This window comes from Bos grunniens, chromosome 22 (assembly GCF_055505025.1).
Source record: "Bos grunniens cultivar Pamir isolate PY7600 chromosome 22, Bosgru_T2T1.0, whole genome shotgun sequence".
Taxonomy (NCBI): Eukaryota; Metazoa; Chordata; class Mammalia; order Artiodactyla; family Bovidae; genus Bos; species Bos grunniens.
In genome coordinates, this window is record NC_141186.1 from 53,082,327 (window position 1) to 53,108,500 (window position 26,174).

Here is a 26,174-nt window from a genome sequence, read left to right on the forward strand (position 1 = left end):
ATAGTCACAAGTTCCAGTGATTAGAATGGGAATTTCTCTGGGAAGCCATTATTCTATTACAAGGTTGTTTCCAGATGTTGGCTACCATGAATTTAGCCACTATAAACATTTGTTGAAGTATTTGTGTGTCTGTGCCTGTACGAGTGTGTATGTAAATCTTTATTTCACTGGGATAAATGCCCAGGAGTGCAATTACTGAGTCATATGGTAATTGCACATTCTGTTTTATAAGAAACTGCAGATCTGTTTCCCAAAGCGGCTGTAATATTTTACATTCCTACCACGGTGTATGAGTGGTCCAGCGTACCTGCATCTGTGTCAGTATTTGGTGTTGTCACAATTTTCAAAGTTTAGCCAGTCTATTAGATGTGTAGTGATATCTCACTGTGATTTTAATTTGCATTTTACCAATGGTTCTTTTCATGTGGATGTAGATTTTTAAAAAGATATCAGTATCATGCCTAACTCAGTGTTGCTAACGTTCAGTGCAGCATTTATATTGAGGAATTTAAATTTTTACTGCCAACAAGAAGGGGAGGGAAATGCCAGGAAAGGCCTAATCCAGCCCTACAGGGAGTGATGGACGCATCTCTGTGCGGCAGTGGCGTGGCTGTCACTCTCTGTGGCCAGGGACCTTGGCCAGGGGATGTCAGGCATCTGGGAGTCACTCATTAATGAGTCCGCTCAGAGCCGGGGAAGAGAAAGGACTCGCCTGAGTCACAACTCCGTGGCGCTGCCTGGCCCAGGCCCCGCCCCTCTGATGACCCCATAGGTGGGGGCGGGATGGGGCGGGGCGGGGCAGGGCGGGTTGCCCCCACGACAGAGCCATTTCCCCACCATCAGGAGGGCAGGCGTGCAGCCGCCGCGAGGGGGCGCCGCAGAGCCTGGAGGCGACTACCAGAGGTGCCATGGCGTCTCCAGGTGTCCTCCAGAGCGGCAGCGGCTCCCTGGGCCTCCTAGTCTGGCTCCTGGCCCTTCAACCTTGGCTCAGTGAGGCCCTGGTGGGTGGGGAGGGGGCGCAGGGCAGGTCAGCTCTGCCCTCACCCTCTCCACCTACCTTGGGGGGTGGTCGCGAGGACCCCGGAGCACGCCATTGGAAGCTGCCTCCTTCAGGAGCCCCGGGAACTTCCGGGGCCCCTGAATCCCGTATGACTTCGGTAGCCCCCAATTTGGTGGCGTTTACCTTAAATGACTCTGATTCATACAAGGCTATGACACTCCCACAGGCACCAGGAGAGACCCCCAAACCCCTCTTTCCTTCAGGTGATGTTTCCTGGCCAAGCCCTGTGGCAGAGAACTAGCCTGGGGTGAGGGGCAGGTGCCCCTGCTCTGGGGGAGGAGACTCTCAGGAGGCACAAGTTTTCCCTGGGCCATCTGAGCAGACCCAACTCTGCCCCTGAGATCTGAGAGGACATGGCCATTCTCTGAGGAGTCTTAGGGGAACACAGGCCTGGCCTGGGGCTTGGAGGGGACATGGCATTGTTTTGAGGGTTCTGAGACTTCTGAGGCTCATCGGGCTCTGGTGGCAGTGGTGTCAATGGCTTCACTTTCAGTCCTCTCCCTTCATTGACCTGCTCTAGCGTGTGGCCGTCGGACTTCGAGGATAGTTGGTGGAAGGCCAGCCGCAGAGAAGAAGTGGCCGTGGCAGGTCAGCTTGCAGGTCAATCAAAAACACATATGCGGAGGCTCCCTCATTGGCAGTCGGTGGGTGTTGACCGCGGCCCATTGCATATTTGGGTGAGTTTTGGGGGCTCTGGGCTTTTGGCTTCAGGTTAGAGCCAGTCCTAACCCCTTCCTGAGCTTCCTCTTCCTCATCTAAAATCAAGGGTCACAGTCCCTGACTATAGCTCTTCAGGCTATAGTCAGAGGTAGGTAATGTCAGGGCCCTTGATAGGCTGGAAAGTCAAACCCCAAATCAGGTTCAGAGCTCCTTTTTTTTTTTTTTTTTTTTAAAAAGCCTGTGTGGATTAGCCTTCAAGTCAAGTGGCAAGACGTGGAGAGGGAAAAAATATATGCGCAAAGACTTGCAAGAGGAAATATTTAAGGGGAATGGACTGTAGCTGATCAATTTGGCTTTACTTTCAGTGGTTTCAAACTTTAATGAGCATGGGTACACCCATAGAACTTGTTAAAACAATAACTGTGTGTCTCCATCCCCTGATTCAGTAGGTCAGGAGTGGGACCTGAGAATTTGTGTTTCTACCAAGCCCCCATGTGAGGTCAATGCTGCTCATCTGGGGACCAGACTTTGAGAACCGCTTGATCAGGGATCTGGGAAGGGATGTGGTCTGGAGGGAGGGAGGTGACTGATGAGCGGCTTTGGAGATAGGACGAGGCTGGGAGCCTAGAAGATGTGGAAGGGGAGTGTAGAGCTTCCAGGATCTCTCTGCAGCCATGTGGAATACACAGTGAAGATGGGAATCACACAGTTGCAGCAAACCTCCACAATGGCAGTCACGGTCCCAGTCCAAGACATCGTTATCCACAAACATTTCAATCCTATCGGAATAATCGAAAATGACATTGCCCTTGCTCTGCTCGCCTTCCCTGTGAATTTCTCTGCGAGCATCCAACCCGTGTGCCTCCCTGAAAAGGCTTTCATGGTCCAAGCTGGTACAGAGTGCTGGGTGACTGGATGGGGAAAAGTAAAGGAAGAAGGTGAGACTTTGAAGCAAGATGGCAGCAAATTTGGGCTGGGGAAGGGGCTGCCTGGTGCCCAGGTGTGGGCCTCCAAACTAAAGGGAGAGACAGGCAATTTTCTAGCAAGTAGGTAAGGGAGGAGGGTGGAGAAGATGCTGATGGGAGTCATTTGATGGTGTTACAAATTTTTGTTAGTATGTCAGGACCTGGGGGCTTGAGCGACAAGCAAAGTGGGTTCTCTCCAGGGTGGATTATTAAACTCAGGGGATGTCGATCTGTCAGCTACTCTGAGCTGTCCCAACTGGAAGTACTGGTCTTGGTGGACAGGGAGCTTCCTGTGACTGAGAAGAGGCCATTGAATGCCTCTGGAAGAAACTGTAGAGACTTCTATCCCTGGGGAGAGGGTGGGTTTGGTACTCTTGGGGTACTATGTGTCTTGAGAGTCTGATCCTGCTCTAAACTAAAAATACTTTACTGATGGACAGGACACCTGTTGCTATTACTAATGATGCTCAGAGTGACAGATATTTAGTTTTAATTTCTCAGGTTGCCTCTATTAGTTCTTCTCTACCTGTCTTGGTTTGGATTCTTTACCACTCTCGCCATATCAGCGCTGGGCCTCATGTCCTGTAGTGTCAAACAGGAACAATATCCACTGCCCCTACGAGGGTGTCTGTATGTGAACACATTGTATTGAGACCCAGAGTGGGTACCGGGGGCACCTGTCTTGTCCCACTAGGCAGATCTAAACTACTCCTAAATTCTCTCTACAGATGTACCACAAGCTTCTACACAAGAGCTTCAGGAGGCTGAGCTAAACATTCTTCGCTATGAGACTTGTAATGAGGTGCTCAGCGAAAAGTTGGAAAGTCAGTTTGATGTGGTCAAGGAGGGGACTGTCTGTGCTATCAGCTCCAAAGGAAAGGATGCCTGCCAGGTGAGTTCATGGGCCCTTTGCTGCCTTTGCATTTTAGCTGTCCTCCCAGATGTTCCTCATCCACAGGCGGTAGGACCTACATGATCTGGCAGTGCCTGTGTCACCTGTCTTCAAGTTGAGGGTTTAAGGGGACAAGCCACCAAGGCTCTGCTGGGCTGGTCTGACCTGATGCTTCAGGAGAGAGGTCCTGATGCTGCCTAGAGGGAGACAGGGGAGGAGGGGAGAGTCAGGCATGAAATACCAATAATACAAGTCATGTGTTATAGCCTCTTCTAAGTGACAGGCAATATAAACAGGTAAGGATTTTATTCATTACTAATATCTCAGAGTACATACATTTTCTTTGAGAATATTCAGTTTTTGGTATAGACTGTATTGATGACATACACAATTTGGGTAAATGTTATCAAATCTCAGATCTCATACACATGGAAACCTAGGGCTGCTGGAGCCCTAGTGGTGCCTGGGGAGCCCCATGCACGTCCATCTTCCCACTGCCTTGCATGGCTACTAGGCTGTTATGACGCTGTCCCTCTTCCATCACTGTGTTTGTTTCTTTATCTTTATCTAGGGAGATTCTGGGGGTCCCCTGGTCTGTGAATTTAATAATTCATGGGTCCAAGTGGGGATTGTGAGCTGGGGCATTGGCTGTGGTCGCAGCGGGTATCCAGGAGTTTATACAGAAGTGAGTTTCTACAAGGATTGGCTCGTTGCTAGAGTGAGTAAGACCTCTCATACAGATTCAACGGGCTACTTCAGCCTGCCTCTGTGTCTGGTGCTGCCTTGGAGCATCCTGCTGACCCCGTGATCACCCTGGTCACGTTTCTTCCAGTTTCTGAGTCTTGGACTAGCACTGCCTCTGACCTCTGACTCCTACTCAGTGCCCTATCCTCAGTTTAATTTGGAATCCATTGACCATGTGGAGGTCCACGTGACTGAGAAATGGAAGCAAGAAACCTTGAGAGTTTTCCAGCCTGCTGCTCCAGGAACCTACCGCATCTACACCTACACCATGGCCGCATTTTGCTGCTGGGAAGGAGTGGCTGAAACAATCCCAGCTGGATGGAGAGTGACCTGCGGTGATCCCTCAGGGTGCTTCACCCACGTCTTGCAGAACATCTTCACATCATCCCTGGCAGCAGCATTATCTGACACTTTATCGTATCAGTGCACATGGTGATTGTTGGGAGAGAGCGAGGCCTCAGCACGTCCGCATGTGACTCAGTTGTCTGGGTTGGCCAAAGGTCCCCTGCTTCCCGACGTGGATCCATCTGTGAGGGTCCAGCCTCTGCCACACAAGCCTTCCTGGGGCAGCTCAGTCTTGGAACCCCCTTCCCAGTGCTCCAGTGGCCACATCCAGGCTCACCCCAAGTTGTGTTGAGACATTAAGGAGTGTGGAGATTTCTGATGTCAACTCAATAAATGCTTAGAAAGTCTCTTATGTGTTGTGAATCTCTGTTCTTCTGAAGGTTGTGGGGTTGCATATAACATGCTGTAGAGAACTAGTTTCCCACTGAGCTGAGGGACCTTTCATGGTGTCCATTACTCTCTAGAAGGTGGGAGATGAGGAGCCTGTCTACCTGGATGGAAGCCTGCTGGTGTCTTAGGCAGTGGGTCCAGGGCCTCTTTTAGGCATTAATGCTCCTCTTGTAGGTGTCAGCATCACTCCAAGCGGGGCTGTTGGAACTGAGTTTGCATGGGAGCCTGGAGGAAGGAGGGCGGAGATGAGGGCGTGACGCACTCACACAGCCTTGTACCTCTCGTGCCGCCCCACAAGGGACATGCCTGGAGGAGACCCAAAGAGCTGAGTTTTCACGGGGTTAGGATGGAGGGTCTGGCTCTGTGGGTGTGTGTGTGGCTTCTCAATCAGCAGGCCTAGGGTCCCATAGTCACCTGGACTGGCTGCTGATCTTTTCCCAGGCTCTGTGTCCTGTCCACCCATCCTTCCTTGGTCTGTGTTCAAGCTTCCAGATATAAGTGGACCTCAGCGGAACCATGGGCTTCCCAGGTGGCTCACTGTTAAAGAATCCGCCTGCCAGTGCAGGAGCTGCAGGTTAGATCATGGGTTGGGAAGATTCCCCTGGAGTAGGAAATGGCAACCCAGTCCAGTATTCTTGCCTGGGAAATCCCATGGACAGAGGAGCCTGGCAGCTACAGTCCACGGGGTTGCAACGAGTCTGACATGAGTGAGCACACACAGATACATTCTAGTACAGTTATTTACAGAAATGAACAGTCATGCGGACTCAGAGGCCTGAGTCTGGCTATTCCATGCCATTCTCACCTGCAGCCTTCTTTCAGAACAAGCTCCCCTGCTCTGTCCAGTGATGTTCTGTTGCTGAGAATGTCAGTACAGCTCCTCATTTCTCGTTCTCTGCCTCCACTATGAGCACTGAGTCCTCCCCAGAGTGTCTCCTGTGGACGACCCTGGGCCGTGAAATGTGCTTTCTCCTGGGCTCCCCTGACTCTGGTGGCCCTTGGGCAGGTTCCTTACTCGGCTTTCCTCTTGGTGGCATTTTGTGCCCAAGCTTAAGACACTCTGTGTCTTCCTGCTTCCAGCTCCAGGTTTCAGGTAGAGCAATTTCAGGAACTGTTTGGTGAGCGAGTGAGTGAATGGAAAGTGAATACTGATGTCTCCTCTGTCACCTTACTCCTTTCTCTCAGGGCCTCTCAGCTCACTGCTCTGCCCTCCTTTTCCTGCCCAGGTTGTCTTGTCAAAGAGGGAAAATCCCACATGGGAAGCCGATGTTCCAGCCCCTGCTGGAGGAGAATCCCAAGCCCTGGGGAGGCTACAGCCTCATGTGGGTGCACTTTGTTTGCTGGCAGCAGAATGTTCTTCCTGTGGTGGGCGAGGGATTTCAGTTCAAGTAACTCAGATGTTGAGCATCAGCCTCAAGGCCTAGAAACGCCAGGCATGGCCTCTCAGAAACGAGAGCGGCAGCCTCCAGTGTAATGGCAGCCATTTTTGCCCTTGCTGGCAAATATACAGACTTTCTGTTGTGATTAGGAACTAGGCTCTGAGCAGGAATAAGATGTGGGGCTCAGGTGGGAGGGAAGAGGTGGTCATTAGGATGACCCTTAGGTCAGGGCTTGGTGGCTGGATGGAACCACCCTCTGAAAGAGCTAGCTTACAGGGAGAGGAGGAGATTGACAGGTAGGAAGTGAGTTCTAGTGAAAATATTGGACTTCAAAAGACAAGGACACAAAACCCAATAGAAAATGCTGCAGGCTTCCAGTCATTAGGAGTAGTGAGGCATACCTATGTGAGTTTCTAATGCCCAAATTGTGGTTTGAAATAATGATTTTCTACCCACAGAAACCAGGGCTTCTCGGAGAAATGGCTTGAGTAGTATCCAGGAGTGGGCCAGGAAATGTATGAATTCACCCTGAAATATCCTATCACACCAGATGGTGAGCAAGGTCTCCAGATGACAAGGATCCTAGGATCATGTCCAAAGGACTCAGGAGCTCAGTAGTGAAGCGTGGCATTTCTGCTAAGTCACACGTGTTCTCCAGCATCTGTCATAGCTCCCTCACGGGCAAGCGCTACACTCAATTCACTCAAGATGCCACCCTTTCACAGCAGGTAGCCCATGTTAAATATCTGTCTGTCAAGCAGGAATGTGAAGGCCCAGCCTCCTTGCCTCCTTTTAGGACAACTTGGGAAGGGCTTCTTGAGGATCAGCTGAGACCTCAGTTGCAACCCCATGACTGCTAAGCTTCTCTTATTGCCCAGCTCTGCCTCACCTGCTCCCTTCCAGGTGTGAATCTTCCCCAGAGCACTCCTCAACAAACCCTGGCATACAGATCTGTCTCAAAGTGTGTTTCCAGGGCACTGATCTAGGACCCTTGGCCAGGCCAAGGTAGGACAATCTGACTTTCAGTAAGTGCGTCAGTTACCTATTGGTGGGTGACAAAGCACCCTAAGCACTCATGGTAAAATCATCAGGTTTTGTGGTGATATGTTCTATGAAGCAGCTCTGAGCACTGAATTAGCCAGCTCTGAAGAGTTGCTTCTCAGGCAAATGCAGGATTAGACTCCTGGGAACCTCTGATCACAGCATTTTCACTAAGTGATAAAAAGGCAATCTTTTTTTATGTTTCTTTTTGCTTAAAAGCACTTTATTTAATACACTCTGTTGATTCAGTGCCATTGAACTCGTGGCCAACAGCAGTGTAGTTCCTACCTGTGTGGAGGTGACCTAACCCATCTGTTTTCTCTGCAGTGTGCATCCCAGGCTGGAGCCCTCAGGGGTGCTAGACAGCACTCCAGCATAATGGGTGGAGCCTTTTCAAACAGGGAAATCACCAGCCAACAGCACAGAAATGCAAAAATATGGCACTGAGTAGACTCGGAGTAGGACGTCTGTTTATAATATGAGAGCTGAAACAAGAAAGCCCAGCAACGCCTTTGGTGACTTCAACTAAGCACATTACTTCCACTGCATCCGCTACAAAATGTCCTGTCATTTTCATTTTTTTCCTCTTATTTTTTTGTTTTGAGAAATTTTCTGATATTGTACTTTGATCTTCTTGTCTTCATGTTTCTTCGTTTGATGTTCATTGAGCTTTTTAGATCTCTGGAGTTACAGCTTTTATCATATTTGAAGAGTATTTGCTATTTTTTCTTACAATATTTTTGTCTCTCTGTCTGAAACACTTTGGAAGTTCCGTGACCCATGTATTAGTTCCCAGCTCACAGTGCTGTTTCTTTATGCTTTCTTACTGGTGTTTCATGTGTGGTTTTGTTTTTTTTTAAATTGTCATGCCTCTGAGTTTGTTAATGGCTTTTTCTAGATGTTTATTGTGGTGTTAATCCCACCCTACTGTATGTTTTTCATCTCACACATGCCGGGTTTTATATCTAGAGTTTGCTTGGCATCCTTTTCCATCTTTAGCATGTCTACCTAAAGTCTGCGTGTGTATGTAGGACACAGTCCGAGTGGCTGTTTCACTAGTCTTGCCTGTGCATTTAATGTTTGTGTCCGTTCTGGGTTTGTTGTGATTGATTGACTGTTGCCTTGATGGGTTGTATTTTCTTGTTCCTCGAGTGGGGAGTATTAGGTGATCAGATACCAGACATTGTGACCTTTCCCTGGTGTCTGATACTTTCCCAGAAATATTCTTGGGCTTTATTTTGGGGTGCAGTTAAATTCCTTTGACACTTTCCCCACTGTCTGTCTGCAGCCCTGCCTCGGGCAGTCAGCAGGGCAGTAGTAGGCTCACTCCCTCACTCAGCAGTCCATCCTTTGTGGCCTGGTGTCCAGTGTCTTGAAAAGGGTTGTTTCATATTTTTGTCTTTTTTTGGCTTTTTGAGGCAGGAAGGGCAGTGCCCATTGTTCTCTCTTGGCCATAGGAGCGTTCACAGAGGCATTTAGTAGTATTCTTTAAGGATTAAACATGTGCCTAAGTTGCTTCCCTTTTTTCATTTTGTAATATGTTTTTTCTCTTGTTTTCTAAAACGTTCTCTCTTATTAAGCTTTTCAAAGAACAGAGTTCAGATTGTGTCAATCCTCTCTTTAATTTTTCTCTATTTTATTTTTTCCTGTTCCTGTTTTTCATTATTTCCTCCTTTCTCCCAAACTTTCTCACTGAGTTTACTCTATGGTTTTTTCCCCATTTTTAGTTGAGTTAGCTCATTTGTTATCAGTTGTCTTTGTTTTCTGATATAGTCACGGCTATAAATTCCTTTCTGGGACTACTACTATGGCTGTATCACATGCAATTTCATAGGTAATGCTTTCCGTGGTATTGATCCTCAAAATGTCAAATTTCCCTCATGATTTCCTAATTTTTTAAAAATAATTTCCTAATTTTAAAAGGAGGATCATTATCTAGAGTTTTGGCTTTGTTTCAGGAAGAGTTTTTTTTTTTTTTTTCAAGTTGATTTTCATGTTATTGATGTGTGGCTCATGAACAGAATCAACACATTGATTCCTTGAGATTACTGATTTTCTTGAGGGCCTTGATTCTGAAAGGTCTCTATGTGTTCAATAAGAGTGAGTGTTCTCTGTTGGTAGTTGTAAAATTCATCATAGTGCAGTTAGGTCTAGGTGATGAGTTGTGAGAGTGAAATAGTCTGTGTATTTGCTTAGTTTTGCCTATGTAAATTATCAGCTTCCCAAGAGTAGTATGTAAGAAGCCCCAGTTCCCATAAGTTGGTCTCATTTGCTTTACCTTTTAAAGGCTTGTCGTTGCATCCCCTTCTTCATGTCTTGTTCTTACTGTAATTCCCATTGTCCCTTATACAACCTTTGCCTGAAATGCTTCATCTAATTACCAAATTGTTACTCCTAGCTTTTTTGGGGTTTTTTGCACCAGTGTGACCTGGCATTTCCCTTTCTATTCCTTTATTTTCCATGTGTCTGTATCTCTTTGTATACATTTGTCTCTTCAAAGAGTCTCATTTCTGGACCTTGCATTTTCCTCCAATATGAAAGTCCTTTTGTTGTTTGGTATGTTTTACTCATTCACATGTACTGCAGACGGTACTATATGCAGACTCAAAACTGCTGTTTTCCCCTGTATTTCCTATTTACCATACTTTCTTCTTCTTTTTTTAATTCTTTAAATCATTCATTGGGCAGGTTGCTTTTCTTTCTTTTTTTTAAAGGGTTCCTGTGGTTATATCACGCTGAGGGATAGAATCCAGACGATCTCTAAGGCGAAGGACTTAATTATATGTTCAAGGGTCTTAAGAACACTGGGTAGAATATGTGTTTGTTGAATAACCTGGAGGGGAAGATCTTGGAGGAGCCTCTTTGGGATTCGTCCGCGGTCTGGTGGTGTGATCCCGCCAACAGGAGGGCAGGCACGGAGCCTCCGCGAGGGGGCGCTGCAGAGTGCAGAGGCGAGCAGAAGTGCCCATGGCGGCCCCAGGTGTCCCCCGCTGTGGCGGCGGCTCCTTGGGCCTCCTGGTCTGGCTCCTTGTCTTTCAGCCACTTCTCAGTGAGGCCCGGGCGGGCAGGAATGAGAGGAGACTGGTCTTGGGCTCCTCGTCGGGGGGTGGGGGTGGGTCATGGGATTTGGCGGGTGGGTCGTGGGGGATGGGAGGTGGGGTTTGAGGGTGAGCGGGCTGCCATGCCAATGGCCCAGTGATGTGTGGGGTGCATTCTGGTCAGCTCCTCTTCCCATTGTTCTTTCATCTTCCCCAGGTGAGGGTGACGGACCCAAGGGGGCCTCTACAATGAGCCCCACATTGCAGGGGACCCCCTCAACTTCAGGATACCCGACATCCGTGAATGTTTCAGCACACCCTGTGTCTCCTGTGCCTCCCATAACTCCAGTGGGAGAGACTTTGAAACCTGCACAGACTCCCGCTTTTGAACCGCTGCCTCCTCAAGGTACTGCGTCTGTGCGGGACGGCATAGGCCTGCCTGGAATCCCCTGAGGCATACTGCCTGGCTGATGGGGGTGCTGAAGGGTCAGGCTGTCCTGGCGGAATTGAGCGGGGTGGGCGTGGTGTCGCTGATGTTAGAGGAGGCGCTGGTAGTTGTGGGGGTGGAGGAGGCGGGTGTGGTGGGCGCGGTGGGGGTATTAGGAGGGAGGCAGCAGCGTCACCTCCGGTCCTTTGTACCGAGGACAGGAACATGTGGCCATCGGGTTATGCGGATAGTTGGTGGAGTGCCATCCCCTGAGAGAAAGTGGCCCTGGCAGGTGAGCCTGCAGATCAACAATGTCCACAAATGTGGAGGCTCCCTCATTGCGCCACGTTGGGTACTGACGTCAGCTCACTGTGTAAGAGGGTAAGTTTTGGGGCAGTGGGCTTGGGCTGCGGGTCAGGCTGCCTGACAAGGAGCCAGGCCTGCCTCCTACCTGAGCCCCTACCCGATCTCTCCATTCTTTACCTTAAAATGAGGTCACAGCCCCGAGTTTGTATTCACTCTGAGTGAAACACGAGTCTTGCATTTCTACCAAGATCCTGGGTGCTGTTCTGTGCTCCTGGGACCTCACTTGGAGAATCACTGACTCCAGTGGTTTGGGATGAGGAGGGGATGTTGTTTAGAGGGAGGAAAGGCTGATGGCTGGTAGGAGATGGGAACAGGCTGGGAAGAACCTGGAAGGGGTGGAGGGGAGTGTAGCCCCGCCAGCATCTCTGTGAGGGGCATGTTGTCTTCCCACAGCCATGAGGAATATACAGTGCGCCTAGGAGACACATTGTTACAATCAAATTCCCAAAATGCAGTGGTCATTCCAGTTCAAGACATCATTTGCTATAACTACTATAATTATCAGACTATGAGGCATGACATTGCCCTTGTTCTGCTGGCCCTCTCTGTGAATTATTCTGCGTACATCCAGCCAGTGTGCCTTCCTGGAAAGGATTTTGAAGTGAAAGCTGGGACAGTGTGCTGGGCGACTGGATGGGGCCGAACTTTACAATTTGGTGAGACTGGCTGGCAGGATCTGAGGGGGGATGTCTGATGCCCTGGGGTTGGCCTGCAGGCTGAAGGGAACCCGTGGGCACTACCTGACCCAGAGTCTGTGACCCTGCCCTGTACAGACACCTGTCACTGCTACTGCGGATACCCAGAGTGACGACACTTGCTTTTGTATCAGGCCTTGTAAGAAGCCTTGTCTTTGTGTTGATCTGTCCCTCCTTCTGACTTGGCTTTGCTTCTTACCTCGTCTGCTCCCCATGTCAGCCGTTGGCCTCAGGTCCTTCTGTGTCAAATGGGACAAAACCCACTGTTCTTCCTTCTCTAAGAGGGAAAGACTGTGAATGCCCTGATCAAGACCCACCATGGGATCTGGGGGACCTTGTCATGTTCTACTCATGCAGATCCACTTATTACTGAATGTCTCTCTGTAGGGCCGTCACATGTACCCACTCTTCAGGAGACTAAGCAAGTCATTCTTCACTACACGACATGTAATAGGATGGTCAAGAAACAGGAAAAACCATTTCCCAAGGTAGTTCGTAAAGGAATGGTCTGTGGTTATCTTGAGAAGAGTGGAGGCCCCTGCAAGGTGAGTTGATGGTCCCTCACCATCTCTGTATTGAGGCTGTGCAGTTTCCTCATCCCCAGCAGCAGGGCCTGAGTTATTTCTCACCACTTCTTTCAGCCTTTACTTAAGGAGATTACCTGGGGAACCCCTCAAGACACCTCTAGCATGCCTGGCCTGTTCCTCCAATAGGGAGCAGCCCTCCCATCCTGGGGGTGCTGCCAGGGTGTGGTGAAGTTGGGGGTGATGATGATAATCACGTAGTTCCTATAACTGATTTCTTTCTGTAGTCACTTCATGTGCCAGTGTGAGCACTCACCCACATTAGCTCAGTCTCCCGGCTCACAACCCTGCCACCTGGACATTATACGTCTTATTATACAGATGTGGGCCCTCCAGAGACAGAAGTTCCAGGTCCCCTTGGGAGTGCCTGTAGGAATCCTGGGCCCACAGCCTCCCCTCTGCCCCAAGCAGCCTTCCTGAGCAGGGGACAGGGGACAGGTCTCAGAGGATGAGTGTTTGGATTCTGGCAAGAGGAGAACATCACCTGTGGGAAAGGGAGCAGTGAGTCTGAGACTCAAGGTCTGAAGCACTGGTCATGTTTAGGGAATGGGTTTCCGGTCTGGAGCAATGAGGAGGCCAGTATGGCCAGAGTAGGGGCTGGAGTCAGAACGTGTGGCCTGCAGGCTGTGCTGCGTTTCTTGGTCCTGTCCAGGCAGGCCTTTAGGCCACCAGAACAGTACTGGGGAGCAGCAAGCAGTGTACATCACTCCTTGGTGTGCAGTGTGTGTGCGAGCTGGGGGTTTAGCAAGTCTGGATGTGTTTGGAGAGAGGGGCCACTGGAAGAGGATGTAGTTGAATGTGTGGAGCTGGGACTGGGAGAGATTTCAGGGTAGAGGTGAGGAGTCTGGCGCCCCCATGCTGGAATGATAGTGAGAGAATGTCGCAGCTAGGAAGGCCCAGGACTGACCAGTGGAATAAACTCTGGCCTTAGAGCCCGAGAAGGGCTCTGGAAGCTCCTCACAGTGCCAGGGGATGCCCCTTTAGTTGCTGGGTGGTGGGAGGCTTGGAGAGGGGCAGGGGAGGGTTAGGGGCACTGAAGGAGAATTTGCACATATCCGGCAGGACTGATGTTCAGGGCTTACTGGCCTTATAGCTCCTGTAGGTTCCTGAGCACCTGGGAAGGAATAGTATTTCTCAGATGATATTGAAGTTTTCAGCTCTCAAATGTCATTCAAGGAAACCTGGGCCTGGTGGATGCCTGAGGAAAGACCTTGGTGCCTATCTCCCTGGGACCTTGCGAACTATCAGCCCTTCTGATGATGATCCCTATTCATTGCTGCGTTTGTTTGTCTCTCCTTTTTCTCCAGGGAGATGCTGGGGGTCCCCTGGTCTGTCAGTTTAATGACAGATGGATCCAGATGGGGATTGTGAGCTGGGGTATTCACTGTGCTTTGAAAGAAGTGCCTGCAGTGTACACAGACGTTAGATTCTACAAGGATTGGGTTTATGGTACAATGAATCAGGCTTCTATTCTGGATTCAGGAGGATTCTTTATCCCATGGGTGTGTCTGATGTTGGCCCTGAGCATCCTGGTGACCCTGTGATCACCCTGGTCCATACTGCCTCCTGTTTCTGAGACTCATGCCAGCACTGCCTCTTCCCTCCCACTCCTACTCAATGCTATTTCCTCAAATCCATTTGGGATCCACTGACCCCGTGGAGATCCACATATCAGAGAGTTGGCAGCAGCAATGAACTGTGGAGGTTTCCCAGCCCACTACTCTAGGAACCTTCCTCATTCACGCTATACCATGGCTGCACTTTGTCTGCCGGGATGGAGTGGGTGAAAACATCCCAGCTGGATGGAGAGTGACCTGTGGTGATGCTTCAGGGTGCTTCACCCACATCTTGCAGAACATCTTCACATCATCCCTGGCAGCAGCATTATCTGACACTTTATCGTATCAGTGCACATGGTGATTGTTGGGAGAGAGCGAGGCCTCAGCACGTCCGCATGTGACTCAGTTGTCTGGGTTGGCCAAAGGTCCCCTGCTTCCCGACGTGGATCCATCTGTGAGGGTCCAGCCTCTGCCACACAAGCCTTCCTGGGGCAGCTCAGTCTTGGAACTCCCTTCTCAGTGCTCCAGTGGCCACATCCAGGCTCACCCCAAGTTGTGTTGAGACATTAAGGAGTGTGGAGATTTCTGATGTCAACTCAATAAATGCTTAGAAAGTCTCTTATGTGTTGTGAATCTCTGTTCTTCTGAAGGTTGTGGGGTTGCATATAACATGCTGTAGAGAACTAGTTTCCCACTGAGCTGAGGGACCTTTCATGGTGTCCATTACTCTCTAGAAGGTGGGAGATGAGGAGCCTGTCTACCTGGATGGAAGCCTGCTGGTGTCTTAGGCAGTGGGTCCAGGGCCTCTTTTAGGCATTAATGCTCCTCTTGTAGGTGTCAGCATCACTCCAAGCGGGGCTGTTGGAACTGAGTTTGCATGGGAGCCTGGAGGCAGGAGGGCGGAGATGAGGGCGTGACGCACTCACACAGCCTTGTACCTCTCGTGCCGCCCCGCAAGGGACATGCCTGGAGGAGACCCAAAGAGCTGAGTTTTCACGGGGTTAGGATGGAGGGTCTGGCTCTGTGGGTGTGTGTGTGGCTTCTCAATCAGCAGGCCTAGGGTCCCATAGTCACCTGGACTGGCTGCTGATCTTTTCCCAGGCTCTGTGTCCTGTCCACCCATCCTTCCTTGGTCTGTGTTCAAGCTTCCAGATATAAATGGACCTCAGAGGGACTATGGGCTTCCCAGGTGGCTCATTGCTAAAGAATCCGCCTGCCAGTGCAGGAGCCGCAGGTTAGATCATGGATTGGGAAGATTCCCCTGGAGTAGGAAATGGCAACCCAGTCCAGTATTCTTGCCTGGGAAATCCCATGGACAGAGGAGCCTGGCAGCTACAGTCCACGGGGTCGCAAAGAGTCTGACATGAGTGAGCACACACAGATACATTCTAGTACAGTTATTTATGGAAATGAACAGTCGTGCGGACTTGAAGGCTTGAGTCTGTGTGTTCCACACCATTCTCACCTGCAGCCTTCTTTCAGAACAAGCTCCCCTGCTCTGTCCAGTGATGTTCTGTGGCTGGAAATGTTAGTACGGCTCCTCATTTCTCATTCTCTGCCTCCACTGTGAGCACTGAGTCCTCCCCAGAGTGTCTCCTGTGGACAACCCTGGGCCGTAAAATGTGCTTTCTCCTGGGCTCCCCTGACTCTGGTGGCCCTGGGCAGGTTCCCTACTCGGCTTTCCTCTTGGTGGCATTTTGTGCCCAAGCTTAAGACACTCTGTGTCTTCCCGCTTCCAGCTCCAGGTTTCAGATAGAGCAATTTCAGGAACTGTTTGGTGAGCGAGTGAGTGAATGGAAAGTGAATACTGATGTCTCCTATGTCACCTTACTCCTTTCTCTCAGGGCCTCTCAGCTCATTGCTTTGCCCTCCTTTTCCTGCCCAGGTTGTCTTGTCAAAGAGGGAAAATCCCACATGGGAAGCCGATGTTCCAGCCCCTGCTGGAGGAGAATCCCAAGCCCTGGGGAGGCTACAGCCTCATGTGGGTGCACTTTGTTTGCTGGCAGCAGAATGTTCTGCCTGTGGTGGGCGAAGGATTTCAGTTCAAGTAACTCAGATGTTGAGCATCAGCCTCAAGGCCTAGAAACGCCAGGCATGGCCTCTCAGAAACGAGAGCGGCAGCCTCCAGTGTAATGGCAGCCATTTTTGCCCTTGCTGGCAAATATACAGACTTTCTGTTGTGATTAGGAACTAGGCTCTGAGCAGGAATAAGATGTGGGGCTCAGGTGGGAGGGAAGAGGTGGTCATTAGGATGACCCTTAGGTCAGGGCTTGGTGGCTGGATGGAACCACCCTCTGAAAGAGCTTGCTCCTTGGAAGAAAAGCTATGGCCAACCTAGACAGCATATAAAGAGCAGAGACAGTACATTGCCAACAGCGGTCTTTCGAGTCAAAGCTGTGGTTTTTTCAGTGGTCATGTATGGATGTGAGAGCTGGACTATAAAGAGAGATGAGCACCAAGGAATTGATGCTTTTAAACTGTGATGTTGGAGAATACTCTTCAGAGTCCCTTGCACTGCAAGGAGATCCAACCAGTCCATCCTAAAGGAAATCAGTATTGAATATTCATTGGAAGGACTGATGCTGAAGCTGAAACTCTAGTACTTTGGCCCCCTGATGTGAAGAATTGACTCCCTGGAAAAGACCTTGATGCTGGGAAAGACTGAAGGCAGGGGGACAAGGGGAGGAGAGAAGATGAGATGGTTGGATGGCATCACCGACTCGATGGACATGAGTTTGAGCAAGCTCCGGGAGTGGTGAAGGACAGGAAGCCTGGCGTGCTGCAGTCCATGGGCTGCAAAGAGCTGGACACGACTGAGTGACTGAACTGAACTGAACTGAAAGAGCTAGATAGCACAGGGAGAAGATGAGATTGACAGGTAGGAAGTGAGTTCTAGTAAAAATATTGGACTTCAAAGGACAAGGACACAAAACAGAACACAAAATGCTGTGAATTTCCAGTCATAAGGAGTAGTGAGGCATACCGATGTGAGTTTCTAATGCCCAAATTGTGGTTTGAAATAATGATTTTCTACCCACAGAAACCAGGGCTTCTTGGAGAAATGCCTTGAGTAGTATCCAGGAGTGGGCCAGGAAATGTGTGAATTCACCCTGAAATATCCTGTCACACCAGATGGTGAGCAAGGTCTCCAGATGACAAGGATCCTAGGATCATGTCCAAAGGACTCAGGAGCTCAGTAGTGAAGTGTGGCATTTCTGCTAAGCCACACGTGTTCTCCAGCATCTGTGAATACAGTCATAGCTCCCTCACGGGCAAGCGCTACACTCAATTCACTCAAGATGCCACCCTTTCACAGCAGGTAGCCCATGTTAAATGTCTGTCTGTCAAGCAGGAATGTGAAGGCCCAGCCTCCTTGCCTCCTTTTAGGACAACTTGGGAAGGGCTTCTTGAGGATCAGCTGAGACCTCAGTTGCAACCCCATGACTGCTACGCTTCTCCTATTGCCCAGCTCTGCCTCACCTGCTCCCTTCCAGGTGTGAATCCTCCCCAGAGCACTCCTCAACAAACCCTGGCATACAGATCTGTCTCAAAGTATGTTTCCAGGGGACTGATCTAGGACCCTTGGCCAGGCCAAGGTAGGACAATCTGATTTTCAATAAGTGTTTTAGTTACCTATTGGTGGGTGACAAACCACCCTAAGACCTCGTGGCCAAAATCATCAGGTTTCTTGTGGCGGTATGTTCTATGAAGCAGCTTGAGCACTGAATTAGCCAGCTCTGAAGAGTTGCTTCTCAGGCAAATGCAGGATTAGACTCCTGGGAACCTCTGATCACAGCATTTTCACTGAGTGATAAATATGTGACCTTATGTTTCTTTTTGCTTAAAAGCACTTTATTTAATACACTCTGTTGATTCAGTGCCATTGAACTCGTGGCCAACAGCAGTGTAGTTCCTACCTGTGTGGAGGTGACCTAACCCATCTGTTTTCTCTGCAGTGTGCATCCCAGGCTGGAGCCCTCAGGGGCAGTAGACAGCACTGCAACAGTCTGGGCAGGGCCTTTTCAAAGAGGGAAATCACCAGCCAATAGCACAGAAATGCAAAAGCATGGTACTGAGTAGTCTAGGATGAGGACATCTCTTATCCTTATGGGAGCTGAAACAAGAATGCCCAGCAACATCTTCAGTGACTTCAACTGAAGGACATGCTTCCCCTGTTTCTATGTCCTGTCATTTTTACCTTTTTCCTCTTACTTTCTCATTTGTTTTGAGCAATTTGCTTATGTCGTATGTTGATCTTCTTGTCTTCATCTTTCTTTTTTTTCGTGTTCGGGGAGCATATTGTAAGATCTCTGGAGTTACAGTTCTTACCAGATTGGAAAATACACAGCATTATTTCTTTGACTACTTTTGATCCTTCTCCTTGCTATACTTTGGAAGTTCAGTCACATGTGTATTTGTCCCCAGCTCACAATGCACTTTATGCTCTGGTATCGGTGTTTCATTATGAAATTGTTTTTAATAAAACTGTCCATCTTTGACTTGCCCAATCAGTTCTTCTAATTGTTTATTATAGTGTTAAACCCATCATCAGTGTACCTTTTTCATCTTCATGCACATTTTCATACCTAGGGGGAGCCTGGCGGGCTGCCGTCTCTGGGGTCGCGCAGAGTCGGACACAACTGAAGCGACTTAGCCGCAGCAGCAGCAGAGTCTGATTGGAGTCCTTTTACATCTTCAGCATGTCTACCTAAAGTTTAATTGTGTATGGAGGACTCAGTTCTAGTGGCTGTGCTACTGTTCTTGCCTGTGCATTTAACGTTTGTCTCAGTTCTGGGTTAACTATGATTGTTTGATTAATCCCATGATAGGTGGCTAATTGAATGTGGGTGTTAGGTGATTAGAACCAGACATTGTGACCTTTACAATGGTGTTTGATATTTTCCTAGAAATATTCTTGGACTTTCTTTTGGGGTGCAGTTAAATTCCTTGGAAACTGATGTTCTCACGTCTTGTTTTTACCTTTTTTGTCAGGCCTGGAGTGATTCTCAGTGTAGAGACTATTCCCTGTTGCTGAGGCAAGACCTTCCTAAATACCCTAGGGAATGTTCTGTGACTCGAGGTTTTCCAGTCTGGCAGATGGACCAGGCACTATTCTCGGTCCTGTGTGGCCTGCAGGCCTTCTGATTCGAATCTTCTCAAGAGGTTTGTCTGGCTTCTGGTAGCTTCCCAGCCCACATTCAAGGGGGTGCCCTCACTGATCTCTGGAGTTTCAGCTTCAGCATCAGTTCTTGCAATGAATATTCAGGACTGATTTCCTTTAGGTTGGACTGGTTTGATCTCTTTGCACTCCAAGGGACTCTCAAGAGTCTTCTCCAACACCACAGTTCAAAAGGATCAATTCTTCAGCTTTCTTCATAGTCCAACTCTCACATCCATACACGACTACTGGAAAAACCATAGCTTTGACTAGATGGACCTTTGTTGGCAAAGACATGTCTCTGCTCTTTAATATGCTGTCTAGGTTGGTCATAGCTTTTCTTTCAAGGAGTAAGTGTCTTTTAATATCATGGCCACAGTCACCATCTGCAGTGATTTCGGAGCCCAAGAAAATAAAGTCTATCACTGTTTCCACTGTTTCCCCATCTATTTGCCATGAAGTGATGGGACCGGATGCCATGATATTTGTTTTTTGAATGTTGAGTTTTAAGCCAGTTTTTTCACTCTCCTCTTTCACTTTCATCAAAAGATTCTTTAATTCCTCTTCACTTTCTGCCATAAGGGTGGTATCATCTGCTTATCTGAGGTTATTGATATTTCTCCCGGCAATCTTGATTCTAGCTTGTGCTTCATCCAGCCCGGCATTTTGCATGATGTACTCTGCATATAAGTTAAGTAAGCAGGGTGACAATATACAGGCTTGACGTACTCCTTTCCCAGTATGGAACCAGTCTGTTGTTCCATGTCCGGTTCTAATGGTTGCTTCTTGACCTGCGTACAGATTTCTCAAGAAGTAGGTAAGATGGTCTGGTATTCCCATCTCTTTAAGAATGTTCCACAGTTTGTTGTGATCTACACAGCCAAAAGCTTTAGTGTAGTCAGTGAAGCAGAAGTATATGTTTTTCTGGAATTCTCTTGCTTTTTCTATGATCCAACAGATGTTGGCAATTTGATCTCTGGTTCCTCTGCCTTTTCTAAATCCAGCTTGAACATCTGGAAGTCCACTGTGGCTTTATCATATACAACTTCATAGGTAGTGCTTTCATTGGCATTGATCTCTAAAATGTCAAATTTCCCTCATGATTTCCTAATTTTTAAAGGTGCACCTTTGTCTAGAGTTTTGGCTTTTTTTCAGGAATAGAGTATTTTTTAAAGTTGGTTTTACTGTTACTGATGTGTGGCTCATGAAGAGAATGTGTATCACATTGGTTCCTTGAGATTATTGATTTTCCTTAGGGCTTTGATTCTGAAAGTTGCCTATGTGTTCAGTAAGAGTGTTCTCTCTCAGTAGCTGTAAAATTCATCATAGTGCTGTTAGGTCTAGACAATAAGTTATGAGAGTCAAGTAGTCTATATTTTTGCTAATTTTGCCTATGTAAATTGTCAGCTTCCTAAGAGGAGTGTTTAAGAAGTCCCTGTTTCCCGTAAATTGGTCCCATTCGCTTTCCGTTTTAAAGGCTGTCATTGTATCCTATCCTTTATGTCTTGGTCTTACGGTACATAACTCCCTTTGTCCCTTGTATCATTTTTGCTTTAAACGCTATGATCTAATGACCATATTGCTATACCAGCTTTTGTTGGTTCTGCACCAGTGTGACCTGGCATTTCCCTTTCTATTCCTTTATTTCCCACGTGTGTGTATCTCTTTGTGTAAGTTTGTCTCTTCAGAGAGTCTATTTCTGGAGCTTGGCTTTTCCTCCAATTTGGAAGCTATGTTGTCTGGTATGTTCAACTCATTCACCCTTATTGCAGATGCTGCTATATTCAGGCTCAAAACTGCCATCTGTTCCGCACTTTCTATTTACCTTGTTTCTTTTGATTTTCTTCTACGTTTCACTGGACAGATTGCATCTGTGTGTCTGTTTCTTTCTTTTTTTTTTTTAAGGGCTCCCGTGTTTAGATCACGCTAAGGTATCTAACCCAGAATATCTCTCCTTTAAGATGGAAAATCAATCATAACTCAAGGGCCTTAAGAACACAACCAGAATAGATTGAAGCTCATGGCTGAGGAAGAAGGAAGTGAAGATGTTGGAGGAGCAGCCTTGGGATTTGGCCCTAGCCGTGTTCCTGGCAACCAGAGGCCAGGTGCGGGGATGCCGCGAGGGGGCGCCGCAGAGCGCGGAGGCGGTTAGAGGTGGGCATGGCTTCTCTGAGTGACACCCGCAGGGGCGGAGGCTCCCTGGGCCTCTTGGTCCGGCTCCTGGTCATTTGGCCGCAGCTCAGGGAGACCACGGCAGGCAGGGGTTGGGCTTGGATGGGCTAGGCTGTTTGCCTGGTGCTGAGGGTGGGGGTTACTCGCAGGGGGTGCGGGTAGGTACTGGGAACTGGGATGTGGGGTTCGGGGGTGGGGATTAGGAATTTGGGTTTGGAGATGGGACGGTTTCTTGGGAAGAAGCCGGTGATGAGGGTCCTTGCTGCAGCCAGCTGCTTTTCTCATTGGACCCTCATGTTCCCAGGTGAGGGTGCCAGACCCAAGGAAGATTATGCAATGAGCCTGGCAACCCCAGAGGCATCATCAGCTTCAGGGCAACTGAAATCCCTGCAGGTCCCAGTACCCACTGTTGCTCCTGTGCCACCCACACCCACAGCGAAAGAGACTGTGGGATCCAGCCAGACCCCTGTATTGGAAGGGTTGCCTCCTCTAGGTACTGCCTCTGGACAGGGCTGTACTTCTGCTTGGAGGCCAACTGGGATCATGTCCTGGCCAGGGGTGGGGGAGTAGGGGTGGAGTGGGTTGCAGGGTTAGACCCTTCTGGATAATTTGAGAGGAAACCTGGCTCTGCTTTGGGAGGCACCGGTGGTGGAGGTGGAGTTGGAGGTGGTGTTGGTGTTGGAGGTGGTGGGGGAAGTGGAGGTGATGAGAAAGGTGGAATGGAGATAGCAGCTTCACTCTAGTCCCCTTTACTGAGCCAAGGAGCCTGTGGCCATCGGACTTTGGGGATAATTGGTGGAAAGCCAGCCCCAGAAAGAAAGTGGCCCTGGCAGGTCAGCCTGCAGTTAAGAGGTCGCCACAGATGCGGAGGTTCCCTCATTGCCCCACAGTGGGTGCTAACGGCAGCTCACTGTGTAGAACAGTAAGTATCTGGTGCGGTGGGCTTGATCTGTCGCTTGGGTTACATGAAACAGAGCCGTTCACATCCCCCCTACCTGAGCGCGTACCTGAGCTTTCCTTTCTTTACCTTATAATGAAGCCATAGCTCCTAATTTGTGTTCACTGTGAGTGAAACATGAGTCTTACATTTCTTCCAAGATCCTGGGTGCTACTCTATGGTCCTGGGACCTCACTTGGAGAATCACTGACTCCAGTGGTTACGGGTGAGGAGGGGATGTGGTTTAGAGGGAGGAAAGGCTGATGACTGGTAGGAGATGGGAACAGGCTGGGAAGAACCTGGAAGGGGTGGAGGGGAGTGTAGCCCCTCCAGCATCTCTGTGAGGGCATATTGTCTTTCCACAGCTTTCGAGAGTTTACGGTGATGATGGGAACCACATATTTATATTCACATTGCAAAACTACAGTGGTCGTTCCAGTTAAACACATCAAATCACATAAGGATTTTGATTGGAACCTTACCCCTAATGACATTGCTCTTCTTCAGCTGGCCCACTCTGTGAATTATTCTGCATACATCCAGCCAGTGTGTCTCCCTAGAAAGAATTTTGAAGTGAGACCTGGGACACAGTGCTGGATAACTGGATGGGGCCGCACTTTAGAATTTGGTGAGACTGGCAGGCAGGATCCGAGGGGGGAAGTCTGGAGCCCTGGGGTTGGCCAGTAGGCTGAAGGGAGGGACAGGGAGGCTGGTTCTCTACAGGTGGGCAAGGGAGCAGGTGGAGCTGAGGCTGCCTGGGAGTGACTGCAGTACAGTAGGGATTCCTCCTGTTGCGTTAGACCTGGGGGCGGGGGTCTGGGTACGGTGGGTCCTCTCCAGGGTGGACTTCAGCTCCAGGATGATGAGCTGTCTGCCAGTCAGAGCTGTCCTGCTCTGGAATTACCTGCCAGGTAGGGAGGGAGCTTCTTGTCCTGGGATGTAGGTCTAGCCAGAGCAGCCCTGGGAGGAGGCTGGGTTGGTACCCGTGGGCACTGCCTGTCCCGGAGTCTGTGACCCTGCCCTGTACAGACACTGTCACTGCTATTGCTGATACTCAGAGTGACAACAGTTGCTTTTGTATCAGGCCTTGTAAGAAGACTTGTCTCTTTGTGTCCTGATCCGTTCCTCCTTCTGACTTGGCTTAGCTTCTTACCTCGTCTGCTCCCTGTGTCAGCAGTTGGCCTCAGGTCCTTCTGTGTCAAATGGGACAAAACCCACTGTCCTTCCTTCTCTAAGAGGGAATGAGTGTGAATGCCCTGATCAAGACCCACCATGCGATCTGAATGACCCTGCCATGTTCCACTCATGCAGATTCTCTTACTTCTGAATTGTCTCTGTAGACCCAGCTTCAATGTCACCTAAACTTCAGGAAGCTGAGCAACTCATCATCCCCCTAAAGCAATGTGCTGTGATGGTCGAGAAAACATCAAATAAATCAGGGAATCGGGTTCAAAAAGGAATGGTCTGTGCCCAGAACATAAAGAGCGAAGGTCCCTGTAGGGTGAGTTGATGGGTCCCTTGTCACCTCTGTATTGAGGTTCTTCATTCCCTAGTAGCAGGGCCTGGGTTATCTCCCACCTTCTTTTTCTCCTAAAGCCTTTGCTTTAGGAGATTCAGTAGAGAACCCCTCAAGACATCTGTGAGCTGGCCTGGCCTGTTCCTCCAATAAGGGAGCAGCCCTCCCATCCTGGGGGTGCTGCCAGCGTGCAGTAAAGTGGGGGTCATGATGATAATTTGAGTATATCCCTGCAGGACCAATGTCCAGGGCTTACTGGCCTTATAGCTCCTGTGCATTCCTAGAACTTGGGAAAGAATAGTATTTCTCAGATGATGGTAAAGTGTTCAGCTCTCAAATGTCATTCACAGAAACCTGGGCCTGGGGAAGGACCTTGGTGCCTGTCTCCCCAGTCCTTTCATAGTTGCCAACCTGTTATGATTATCTCCTCCATTCTTTTGTTTGTTTGTTTCTTTTTTTTTTCCTCCAGGAAGATTCTGGGAGTCCCCTGGTCTGTCAGTTTCAGACATCATGGATCCAGGTGGGGATTGTGAGCTGGGGTGATCACTGTGGTTTGAAAGAAGTGCCTGCAGTGTACACAGATGTTAGTTTCTACAAGGATTGGATCACTGCAAGAATGAGTCAAGCATCGGGTCTGGACTCTGGATTCCTTATTCTGCTACTGTGTCTGTTGCTGCCTCTGGGTATCCTGGCAACCCTGTGATCACCCTGGCCTCTGCCATTCCTGCTTCTGAGTCTCACATTAGCCCTGCCTCTGAGATGCCTCTCCTACTCAATGCCCTGTCCTCAAATCCATTTGGGGTCCACTGATCCTGTGGAGATCCACAGGACAGAGTGGCAGCAAGTGGAGACTGAAATTGTACCTGCCTGGTGCTCCAGGAACCTGCCTCATCGAGGCCTATCTGTAGGCCATGCTCTGCTTGCCAGGAAGGAGTGGGTGAAACCATCCCACCTGGATGGACAGTGACCGGCCAGGTGGTGCTTCAGGATGCTGCACGAGTCTTGGAGAACATTTTTCCATTGTCACCAGTGAAGCAGTGTTAGACCTGACACTTTATCAAACCAGCCCACCTGATGATTGTTGGGAGGGAGGGAGGAGGCCTCTTCATTTCCATATCTGACTCAGTTGTCTGGGTTGGGAGAAGGTCCTCTGCTTCCCAGTGCAGATCACTCTGTGAGTGTGCAGGCTTTGCCGCATAAACCCTCATGGGTCAACTCAGTCTTGGAACCACCTTCCCAGTGCTGCAGTGGCGGCTCTGCACTCACCACTCAGCATTTAGGAGAATGGAAATTTCAGGTATGAAACTAATAAATGTTTGGAGAGTCTCTTGTATGTTCTGAAGCTGTGCTCTCCTGAAGTTTGTGGTGTTACACATAGCATATTAGGAAACTAGTTTCCCATTTAACCGGGGGAGTTTTCATGGCATCCATTACTCTCTAGAAAGTGGGAGATGAGGAGCCTGTGTACTTGGTTAGAAGTATGATGTGTTCAGTTCAGTTCAGTCGCTCAGTCATGTCCGACTCTTTGCGACCCCATGAATCGCAGCACGCCAGGCCTCCCTGTCCATCACCAACTCCCAGAGTTTACTCAAACTCATGTCCATCGAGTTGGTGATGCCATCCAGCCATCTCATCCTCTGTCGTCCCCTTCTCCTCCTGCCCCCAATCCCTCCCAGCATCAGGGTCTTTTCCAGTGAGTCAACTCTTTGCATGAGGTGCCCAAAGTATTGGAGTTTCAGCTTCAGCATCAGTCCTTCCAATGAACACCCAGAACTGATCTCCTTTAGAATGGACTGGTTGGATCTCCTTGCAGTCCAAGGGACTCTCAAGAGTCTTCTCCAACACCACAGTTCAAAAGCATCAATTCTTTGGTGCTCAGCTTTCTTCATAGTGATGTGTTAGGCATTGCAAACTGGAGCTTCTTATATGCTCCTCTAAGGAAGGTGATAAGTTGCTGCTGCTGCTAAGTCACTTCAGTCGTATCTGACTCTGTGGGACCCCATAGACGGCAGCCCACCAGGCTTCCCCGTCCCTGGGATTCTCCAGGCAAGAACACTGGAGTGGGTTGCCATTTCCTTCTCCAACGCATGAAAGTGAAAAGTGAAAGTGAAGTCGCTCAGTCGTGTCCGATTCTTAGCGACCCCATGGACTGCAGCCCACCAGGCTCCTCCGTCCACGGGATTTTCCAGGCGATAAGTTATGTAGGTAAAATTAAGCAAAAACACAGAGGAGTTGCCTCTCACAAT

The 26,174-nt window shown here is 49.1% G+C and overlaps 3 protein-coding genes across 3 annotated transcripts; all 3 read left to right on the top strand.

Annotated features, from left to right (window-relative positions):
- Positions 1–821: 821 nt before the first annotated feature.
- Positions 822–5,013, top strand: LOC147348597 (serine protease 44-like). The gene is made up of 6 exons (XM_086368350.1): positions 822–1,263; positions 1,581–1,737; positions 2,393–2,658; positions 3,414–3,577; positions 4,149–4,295; positions 4,410–5,013. The coding sequence occupies exons 1-6, from the start codon at positions 909–911 to the stop codon at positions 4,755–4,757; spliced, it is 1,437 nt and encodes a 478-aa protein (XP_086224476.1). The 5' UTR covers positions 822–908; the 3' UTR covers positions 4,758–5,013.
- A 5,403-nt stretch (positions 5,014–10,416) lies between these two features.
- On the top strand, positions 10,417–14,761 carry LOC147348598 (serine protease 44-like). The gene is made up of 6 exons (XM_086368351.1): positions 10,417–10,525; positions 10,732–10,920; positions 11,163–11,322; positions 11,701–11,963; positions 12,390–12,547; positions 13,894–14,761. Exons 1-6 carry the CDS (start codon positions 10,444–10,446, stop codon positions 14,128–14,130), a joined length of 1,089 nt encoding a protein of 362 aa, XP_086224477.1. The 5' UTR covers positions 10,417–10,443; the 3' UTR covers positions 14,131–14,761.
- Positions 14,762–21,348: 6,587 nt separating this feature from the next.
- Positions 21,349–25,261, top strand: LOC147348599 (serine protease 44-like). The gene is made up of 5 exons (XM_086365475.1): positions 21,349–21,457; positions 21,912–21,968; positions 22,238–22,397; positions 22,778–22,985; positions 24,449–25,261. The coding sequence occupies exons 1-5, from the start codon at positions 21,349–21,351 to the stop codon at positions 24,629–24,631; spliced, it is 717 nt and encodes a 238-aa protein (XP_086221601.1). The 3' UTR covers positions 24,632–25,261.
- The last annotated feature ends 913 nt before the right edge of the window (positions 25,262–26,174 follow it).